Raw genomic sequence first — 11,026 nt, forward strand, 5'->3', positions numbered from 1 at the left:
GCCTTGCTTGTGGAGTGGATCACTATGGGCTGGCCCCATGTGCATGACGTCAATACGAGAGCGGAGAGTGATCGTTCGTTTAGCTCTTGTCAGGGGCTCACCCTAGTAAGCACCGCGGGGTAGACCCGGGGAAGCTAATCGAACGCACCAAATGTAAATGAAGTGCATTGAAAGGCTGTTTTATTTTTGGGTAAAGCTCGAGGGACATGAACCGTTAGTATTACTTTCTTCGGATGTTGCGTGTTTACTGTTAATTGAAATAAATTTAAAACCCGAGCATGGGTTGAAAAATTCAGTCTTGTCCGGCCTTTTTTAATATCTGAAAAGTATTGACAGAAATTATGTAGCAGTATATTGAAATGAAGAGCATATCTGTCGTTTTGTATTAACAGAATCGGTGCAACTCAAACTTTCAGATAAACTACGTCCAATCATAAAGCAGAAATGGAAGGTTTACGTCACTGCGAGTTTATCCACTGATATCTTTGTGTATGTAAGAGCAATGCCTGTATTTAACAGAAATATTTCTTTATTTTTGTAACTTTTCGTTGTTATTGCAATTGAACATCTATTTTCCCTGATTCGTTTGAAATATATTAAGTTAAAAATGCACCGAACGTGACTTGGCATCTTCGGAAACGAAACGTTGATGTTTATAACGAAAGCTCACAGTCTATAACTGTAGGCCTATAAGCAGGGCTACATTTCGTGTTACGTCTAAATTCGTCTGATTGGCATAATGGCATATTATTAACTTACATGCTGGTTTATGTTGGTGCCCACTTCAGAGAAAACGTCGAGTGTATAAAGTAACCATTTGCATGCGATGCTTGTGCACAAACCTACATCTTATTTATGATGAAACAAAAATGCCAAATTCTTATCTTAGAAATCACTATGACCAAAACTAAAAATCATTTTGTTTAACCATAACACGTCTATTGGATAAAAGGGTTCTTACGAGGCTACTCTGGTAATTTTGATGGCCTACAAAATACTTTTTTTTATTTTTGTGATTTCTGTATAATTGGCTTATGTACCCCCCTATTTTGGTGTTGCTATTTGATATTTTCATCTGTGCAGTTTTTGACTCATCTATCTTACTTTGTTTATGGCACAAAAATTCAGCTTTGCTGCCTGGTTGTTGGTTTACTTTAGATATGATGGATTCATATAGGTATTTGTTATTTTTACCATTGTGTCTAAGTTCATTACAATATCGTTAAATACTATGAGATAAAACACTATGAGATAAAACATTTCAAATTGAACTATTTCTTGTGACGAGCTATCACTAATTACATGCCAGCTAGAAAACGTATCCTTGATTAAAATCTTCATGTGATAACCAAATTCGTTGGTTTGGTCATCCGTCTCTCGTGTGCAATTTTACGCTCGGGTAACTAATTGGAATTGATCTGAACCGAGTTCACTTTATCACGTCAAAGCACATTTATTATTTTTGTATTAAAGGCACTGGACACTTTTGGTAACTACTCAATATAATGTTTAGCTTTAAAACTTACTTTGTATTGAGTAATGAAGAACTGTTGGTATTAGTTTAAAACATAGGGACAAACGGCTCCCTCTGAAATAATGTAGTTTTTTGAGAAAGAGGTAATCTATTTTCTCACTCAAATAATATAAATACTTTTACGCTGAAGCCTATTTAGTGCATCTCTGAAAGCAAACAAAGACTAGTAATGCAACATGGGTGTTTTTCTTGTATTATTCTCTTTCAAATATGATGACCGATTGGGCCTAAATTTTCACAGGTTTGATATTGTATGCATAATTATGCTGGTAAACACCAAGTGAGAATACCGGTCTTTGATCGTATTATAAACAAATATTCATAAATACCTAAGACAGTTTGTCTATTCTGATTGGTTGAGAGCATGCCCCGCTGGTGTGTTTAAACGGCTGATAAAGACATGGCCAAAAGTGTTTTTAACATGAGCGTGACACGCGAGCTTGCACATGCGCACATGTGCTTATAAGACCGTTTCTTCATTCCTATTGGTTGAGAGCAATGGCTTGAACACCTGTGCCACATCACGCGATACGCGCGACGCGCACGCCAATCTCCTTATAAGGACTGTTTACCAGAGAGTCGTACCATTTCATAGCTGGATGGGGTGTTCTGTTGAAAGAAATTATTGAACAATATTGTAGCTTTTGGACCAAAAAGTGTGGATGTTTTTTGACCGAAAAGGTATTTATGAATGGGATTAAAATGTGCTTGGCCGGCTTTAAACACTCTGTTTAATACCGGTTGCAGTCTGGATGCGATTACCCGAGCCGGAGGTGAGGGTTATTATTAACCTGTATCAGCCAATTATCAGCCAAGGACATAATATGTTCCCTTAATAAAAGTAGTTCTAAGAACAGACCGCCTTATTGCGTCACAATTTCCATTAAGACATTATTTTGTGTACTTTTCATTTTGGCTGTCAATTGTGTGAGGTTCGGTGATTAACAACCATCAGGGCCCAATTTCATGGCTTTGCTTACCGTAAGCACAGAATCGACGCTTACGGAAGCAAGGAATTCTGTGCTTACGGCAAGCGTATTTCACGGTTTAGCGCATTTTTGTGCGAATTTTGGCTTCTACGCGTGCGTACTCCGCATTACTATAGGCATTCTTTTCTACGCTTACAAGGCTATAGGGCAGAAATTCGGCGCTGGCACGTAATCGTGATCATAAGAGCAGAATTCGGCGGTAAGCAGAGCCATTAAATTGGGCCCTGTATAGTACTTAACCGTCATCCTTGCTCTATGATCGTCATAATCATTGTGAGGTCTTCTTTGCAACGTTTTAGAGGCATACGTCGCTGCCAAATCATGGAGTACGACGACACAAAAAATCACAGTTTTAGTTCAGTTGCAATGTCGAATACAACTGTAGACAATTACGACTATCCTGATGAACCAATGACACTCTCTGAACTCGTAGCACTGTATGCTGAAGATAAGACTCTCAATCTTATTCTCTTCATAGTCACATTACTGGAGTTAATCACTGGTACCTTGGGAAACCTTCTAGTAATAGCTGCCGTAATCGTCAACAAGAAACTCCATAAAATCCACAATGTGCTCGTGATGAACCTAGCCGTTGCAGACCTATGCGTCTCATCCTTTCTCAATCTGACTGGCATTCGAAACCACGGCCAAAATCTACTATCAAATCCTACTTTGTGCCAGTTCACCGGCTGCTTGTGTACCGTAAGCTGCGTAGCGTCGGTCTTTAGCATTGATGCCATTGCTCTGAATCGCTATGTTCGCATCTGCCATGGGCGCTCCTATGATGTCCTCTTCACAAAATGCACCACTATCATGTATGTCCTGTGTACTTGGGGAGCTGCATTCGCTGTAGACTGGATACCCTACTTCTTCTTAATACAAGGATATGACGCGCATCAGCTCGTACCCCAGGTGTTTTTTTGTATGAGTCGACCTTCTCATCTGTATGGTTTCGTTGTACCAAGTCTCAGTATGATTATTGTAATATACTGTTACTTGCGCGTTTGGTTGAAAGTGCGCTCGTCAAAAAGAAACCTGCTGAAATTTGCCGATGGGCAACGCGCAATAATGACGAAAACGGACTACCGTCTCCTGCGCACACTTCTGATTCTCGTACTGGCGTTTGTGATCCTCGTGGTCCCTTTCAACATCGTCTACAATGCCTCGATTTCCGTTGAGAGGGAAACGTTCATCATTCTGTTCACCATGGTTCATTTCAACAGTTGCATAAACTGCGTTATTTACGCGTTGACCAACACGGAATTCCGCCGTGGCTTTGTTGAAGTTCTCCGTAGATGCTTACAGGTATCAAAGCCACGGAAAAGTTCTCCGGTGAAAGGTACGGTTGAAATATTCACGGTAAGGCAGACCACCCATCTGTAAAAATGGCCGTCAGTTAAAAACGTGTCAATAGATGTACCAGACTTGGATATGGCAAACAATAACTGGAACTAAGGTTGGCATGAGATCAAGGAATGAATTAATCTTACATTTTGATGTAAGTGCAATAATTGTTAAAGGGGCTGTACATCGAGAAACATTGCCGATTTTGTTTAGAGTGCGTCCTCTATCGTGCAAGACATAATTGAATCACACACAACCGTTGCGGGTGCCATCAAACACGAACGAGACACTTTCCCCCTTTGAGTAAATTGTCAACCGTCAAAAGAGCGTGGAGTTCGTTAAACGAGAAACATTTGACTAGTGTCTTGCACCAAAGAATAAAATTCAATGTCGACCATCAACTTGGAGTTCGAAACAACTTCAAAAATCTACCGGCCAAATCCTGCCTTTTCCCAGTTTTGCATGTGCACTATAAGCTGTGTGACGTCATTCTTTAGTATTGGATTGTTGAACCGCTATATACATTCGCCATCGCCTTGGCTACAAGTTTATGATCTTCATAAAACGCACCACACTCTTTGTTTTGTGCATTTTTGGGAGCTGCATTCACTGTCCACTGGATATTCTATTTCTTACAAGGGTATGCGCCTCGTATATCAAGAGTGTATTCATATGAGCCCACATCAACCCGTCTTCGCTTAAAGATATCACTCACCTAAAGGCACTGGGCACTGGACAGTGGACAAGTAATTATTGCTAAAAATAATTGTTAATATGCAAACTAACTTGGTTACGAGCAATGGAGAGTGTTGATAGTACAACACATTGTGAACAACGGCTGCCTCTAAAGTATCGTAGTTTTTGAGATAGGGGTAATTCCTCACTCAATATCAAAAGTCTTCAGGCCTGACGCCTTATTAGGCATCTGAAAGCATACACAATGGGAGACTTTCTGGGACGATAGAGGGCAGCAGACTTACTGGGTAAATCCATTGTTCTCAGAATTATGCGCATGTTCAGAACTACGTAAACAATGGAAATTTACCCGGTATGTCTGCTGCCGCCTAGCGTTGGAAAGTCTCCTATTGTGCAACAAGGGTGTGCTCTCTTTCATTGGTATCTTGCAACTTCGATTATCGATTGAGCCAACATTTTCATAGATTTGTTCTTATACGCATGTAGGGTACACCATGGTGAGATTACTGGTCTTTGACAATTACCAAAGGTGTCCAGTCAAAACAGTTTACATGAAACTGCCCAGATAGCAGCATGGAAAGAAAGACTGGGGCATTACCATGTGCTAGATAGCTCAAGATTTCCTTCATAAATTATTACATTTTTTGTTTTCACAAAAAGGACATTTAAGTGGGACTATTCGATTCGTGACGGTCCCGCATTTGGCCGTGCAGAAAATGACATTGCGTTCATTTAAGAAATTTAAAGACATTTCAAATTCACCACAAAATAATGTGTTGCCTATTAAATTTTGAAGTTGAATAATAGATGGCATTAAACATGTTCTTTGTGTTTTAATATGTTTGCTTATAATTTGTTTGCATTTAATGCTTTTTGTTCATTTTTACATATTTTTGTATTAAAGGCAGTGGACACTATTGGTAATTGTCAAAGACTAGCCTTCATAGTTGGTGTATCTCAACATATACATAAAATAACAAACTTGTGAAAATTTGAGCTCAATCGGTCGTCGAACTTGCGAGATATGAATGAAAGAAAAAACACCCTTGTCACACGAAGGTGTGCGCGTTTATATGGTTGATTTCGAAACCTCAAGTTCTAAATCTGAGGTCTCGAAATCAAATTCGTGGAAAATTACTTCTTACCCGGAAACTATGGCACTTCAGAGGGTGCCGTTTCTCACAACATTTTATACCATCAACCTCTCCCTATTACTTGTCACCAAGAAAGGTTTTATGCTAATAATTATTTTGAGTAATTACCAATAGTGTCCATCACTGCCTTTAAATGAATGACATTACACTAACATTATTACAACTTTAAAAAAAAGGGCGCATGTTGTCAACGATCTTTTGGAAAGGAAATCAGTCACGAAAGACAGCCTGCCACTACCATACTAATTTTTCTACTGGGCTCAAAATGCCCGGAGTTTAATTATATAAGGGAATAAAAGCTAATTACTTAACCGACTTGATATTAAAAAGGAACGACATGACTGAGCCAGTTACTTAACCTTCGGTGCCGGTGTGGCATCAGATCTGTTACTCTATCTGCATTTCGTAAAGTCATTAAGACTCACCTTTTTCCATGTTGATTTATTTCTAGTGCACTATGATCTTGATGGAATAGCGCATTATAATTTGTAATTTGTTATGTTATGTTATGTTTATGTTATAACCTAACGTATATACTTTGAATAAAACCCATCAGTATCCCATGAAGTAACCATATTTCGTTGGTTTTGTCATCCGGCTCTTGTGCAGTTTTACGCTCGGGTAACTAATTAGAATTGACCCGAACCGAGTTCACTATCACGTCAAAAGCGCATATATTGTTTGTATTAAAGGCACTGGATACTTTTGGTATAATTACTCAAAATAATTGTTTTAAGCATAAAAGCTAACTTAGTAACGAACAATATAGGGGCTCCCTCTGGAGCAGGTTAACGTAGTTTTAGAGAAAGGTAATTTCTCACACGACTTTAGCTGAAGCATATTATAATGCATCTCTGAAAGCACACATAGACTAGTAATGCCACAAGGGTGTTTTTCTTGTATTATTCTCTTGCAACGGTGACCAATTGGACCTAAATTTTCACAGTTTTTTATTTTTATTTTATGCATATGTTGAGAAACACCAAGTGAGAATACTGATCTTTAACAAGTACCAAACGTGCCCAGGGTGGATTTCACAAAGAGTTAAGACTAGTCTTATCCGAGTTAAGACGAGTATACTCGTCGTAACTTAGGACTTGCTATACGTTTTTAATATCTCCTATGACTAGTCCTAAGTTAGGACTAGTCCTAACTCTTTTTGAAACTGACCCCTGGGGTCATTTTCACAAAGAGTTAGGACTAGAGCCTTTAAGGCTTGCGTGTGTCACGTCGTTGTATACTAACACATAATAATTTAGTCCTGTTAAACAGAGCGCATAATTGCGTCTTTCCATTAAGGCATTTTGTGTACTTTTCATTATGGCTGTCAATTTGTGAGGTTCGGTGATTAAGAACCATCAGTACTTCACCGCTATCCTTGCTCTTTGATCATCATATCATTGTGAGGTCTTCTTTGCAACGTTAGAGGCATACGTCGCTGCCAAATCATGGAGTACGGGGACGACACTAAAAATCATAGTTTTAGTTCAGTTGCAATGTCGAACACAACTGTAGACAATTACGACTATCCTGATGAACCAATGACACTCTCTGAACTCATAGCATTGTATGCTGAAGATAAGACTCTCAATCTTATTCTCTTCATAGTCACATTACTGGAGTCAATCACGGGTACCTTGGGAAACCTTCTAGTAATAGCTGCCGTAATCGTCAACAAGAAACTTCATAAAATCCACAATGTGCTCGTGATGAACCTAGCCTTTGCAGATCTATGCGTCTCATCATTTCTCAACATCTTCTACCTGATTGGCATTCGAAACCACGGCCAAAATCTACTGTCCAATCATATTCTGTGCCAGTTCACCGGTTGCCTGTGTACCGTAAGCTGCGTTGCGTCGGTCTTTAGCATTGATGCCATTGCTGTGAACCGCTACGTTCGCATCTGCCATGGCCGCGCCTATGATGTCCTCTTCACAAAATGCACCACTATCCTTTATGTCCTGTGTATTTGGGGAGCTGCATTCGCTGTAGACTGGGTACCCTTCTACATCTTACAAGGATATGACGTGCATCAGCTCGTACCCCAGGTGTTTTCTTGTATGAGTCGACCTTCTCCCACTTATGGTTTTGTCGCTCTAGGTCTCAGTATGTCTCTTATAATATACTGTTATTTGCGCGTTTGGTTGAAAGTGCTCGCGTCAAAAAGAAACCTGCAGAAATTTGCCGGTCGGCAGCGCGCAGTGATGACGAAAACGGACTACCGTCTCCTGCGTACACTTCTGATTCTCGTACTGTCGGTGGTGATCCTCGTGGTCCCTTTCAACATCGTCTACAATGCCTCGATTTCCGTTGAGAGGGAGACGTTCGTCATTCTGTTCACCATGGTTCATTTCAACAGTTGCATAAACTGCGTTACTTACGCGTTGACCAATACGGAATTTCGCCGGGGCTATGTTAAAGTTATCCGTAGATGCTTACAGGTTTCAAATGAGGCACGGAAAAGTTCTTCGGTTAAAATATTCGCTGTAAGTCAGCATGTATCCGTGCAGTCTCAAAGCAACTATTTGTAAAAAGGCTGTCAGCTGTAAACGAAAAAAAAACTGAGATTAAGGTCATCAGGAGGAATGAATTACAGTTCGATGTAGCAACAATAATTGTTAAACACTCCATGCCAATGTCTACAGGTATGGAAGTTATGGGAAAAGTTCGGTGAAATTTGCGGTTAATCAGCATGGATCGTATCCGTAAAGTTTCAAAACAACTATCTGTAAAAAGGCTAGTGTTAAAAACGTGTTTATCGGGTGAAATTATCATTCGTGCACTGAAGAGACATAACACAATCATGAGCTAAAAACAATAGCTCTGGACAGGGACGCTTGGAGGGAGATCATTTCTCAAACCACCACAGGGATGCCAAAATGGACTTGAGAGGGCCATGTGGAATTATGGGGATACATTGAGAAACATTGTCGATTTTGATGAGAATGATTCCATCTTTATCCTCTAGCGTGCAAGACGTTCCTCACAAATGAATCACAAACAGCCACTGCGGGCGCTTTTCTGCCAAACACGAACACGACGCTTTTCCCCATGGACCGGTCTTTGTCAACCGTTATAGAGCGTTTAGCATGATACAGACAATGCCTTGCTTGCACCAAGGAGGTAAAAATAGCCAAGGAATACTCAATACCGACCATTAACTTGGGTGAAACTTGAAACCACATCACAAATTGACTTACTAAACCCTGCTTTTTGTCAGTTGCGTGTACCATTAGCTGTGTGACATCTTTCTGTATGATTGTTGCTATATCCTGTGAACTACCACACATTCGCCATCGCCTCGCCTACAATAATAGTATCGAAACACATCACATGTGTCATGTGCATTTTGGGGAGCCGGTCTTCGCTCAAAGATCACCAACTGAAACAACTTACCCGAAACGGCAAAATTGCAGCATGATGAAAAGAAAGACTGGAGCAATTGCACTTGGCTAGATAGCTCAGTTGGTTGAGCGCAAGCATGTCAACCCAAATTTCGATTTCATTTTTATGCTAATATATTAATTTCAGTTATTACCAAACGTGTACAGTGCCTTTAAGCTGATATTATTTGTATTTTAATTATGATGTTTGTATTGATGTTAAATAATCTATTAACTAATTTAAAGTCGTAGCTCACACAAGTAATTATATAAAAAGTTGGAATTCATTAATATTAAGAGTGATGTACTATAAATAATTTGTTGCTAAATTAAAAACTGACTAATCATGGCAATTTAACATCTCTTATAGTGTGTTGTGTAGTTTGTATGTTCGCATAATGCTTGATATTACTGTCACGCATGCCACTTCTTACGTTCATCTGACTAAGGATGATAAACAGCCACTTTTAGTGAGCTGATCAAGTTTATTTCGTGTGTTCATACTAACAGTCATCATAAAAGTATATTTAATTATTTATGAACAAAATTAAACAATAAACAATTAAGGGTAATTGCTTGAGGTAGAATTTAATCTCAATTGTGCCTCTGCAATCATTATAAACGTAGGCCTATCTACCCTCACTAAAGTCAACAACAGTCCTTTAATCACTCAAAAGAAATAACAGAAGAAAAAAAGGAAACAAACTTACTAACTTTCCTTGGGAGATTTTTTTTAAGGCAGTGGACGCTAGTGGTAATTACTCAAAATAATAATTAGCATAAAACCTCACTTGGTGACGAGTAATGGGGAGAGGTTGATCGTATAAAACATTGTGAGAAACGGCTCCCTCTGAAGTGACGTAAGTTTTCGAGAAAGAAGCAATTTTCCACGAATTTGATTTCGAGACCTCAGATTTAGAATTTGAGGCCTCAAAATCAAGCATCTGAAAGCACACAACTTCGTGTGGCAAGGGTATTTTTTCGACGACCGATTGAGCTCAAATTTTCACAGGTTTGTTATTTTGTGCATAGTTGAGATACACCAAGTGAGAAGACTGCTGGTCTTTGACAATAACCAGTAGTGGCCAGTGCCTTTAACAAGTAACGAAGTACCTCATTTTGTAAACATACTCTCTGAATGCAAAACAGTGTAAAAGCACTCTTTGAGGAGCCATGAGGGACAACTCGTGTGGTCTTCCACTCTTTAAAATTGAAGTTTGCATTTTTTTAAAGTACTTTTTTACTCTGTCCTGGAGTGAAACCCATCTAAAAGAGTGAAATAACCAACACTCTTTTTAAAGAGCCATTTGAGGGACAACTCGAAATGTTAAGAGTTGTGTTTTTCACTCTTTTACATTGGGAGAGTATCCGCCCTCCGCTTGATCATTTTGGCACGATTTATCTTTACGTCCCTTTGGAGCAATGTGAAAATAATAAGAAGATCGCGCCCTTTTATGTCAACAGTTTCAGAAAACTTCTTGACCATTACAAAAAATGGACACTTTACAAATCGAGGAACTGTATTAATTCTGATACTCATGCATATCGTAGTTTTTAATGACCGTGAAAACAAATCGACGTGTCGATCCTCGTAAATGAAATGAATGAACTCACAACCCAGCAGGCAGAGAGTGATTGACACACATACCATGTGACACGCGTGCGGCCGGTACGAGATGACTCGGACGGGAATGATAGTTACGAAGTGACTTTAAAACGACGACCGGATCAATTTCATAAAGCAGGTAGGCACTATAACCTGCTTAACGCACTGGAAAATAAATCTTGCTATGCAAAAATTAAACAGGTTATACGCAGCCAGTGACATAAAGTTTACAAAGTTGCGACTGGTGCCCCACGAGTCGTTAAATTTGTTAAGCAGTACTTTCTGCTATACAGCTATATGAAATTGGGCCCTGTGTATGA

At 39.4% G+C, this 11,026-nt stretch overlaps 2 protein-coding genes across 2 annotated transcripts; both read left to right on the top strand.

Annotated features, from left to right (window-relative positions):
- The first annotated feature begins 2,844 nt into the window (after positions 1-2,844).
- On the top strand, positions 2,845-3,906 carry LOC117292409 (melatonin receptor type 1A-A-like). The gene has a single exon (XM_033774440.1). The coding sequence runs from the start codon at positions 2,845-2,847 to the stop codon at positions 3,904-3,906; it is 1,062 nt and encodes a 353-aa protein (XP_033630331.1).
- Positions 3,907-7,165: 3,259 nt separating this feature from the next.
- On the top strand, positions 7,166-8,710 carry LOC117292410 (melatonin receptor type 1A-like). Its single transcript, XM_033774441.1, has 3 exons — positions 7,166-7,190; positions 7,266-8,040; positions 8,686-8,710. The coding sequence occupies exons 1-3, from the start codon at positions 7,166-7,168 to the stop codon at positions 8,708-8,710; spliced, it is 825 nt and encodes a 274-aa protein (XP_033630332.1).
- Positions 8,711-11,026: the final 2,316 nt, after the last annotated feature.

The sequence above is a fragment of the Asterias rubens genome, chromosome 7 (genome assembly GCF_902459465.1).
Source record: "Asterias rubens chromosome 7, eAstRub1.3, whole genome shotgun sequence".
NCBI lineage: Eukaryota > Metazoa > Echinodermata > Asteroidea > Forcipulatida > Asteriidae > Asterias > Asterias rubens.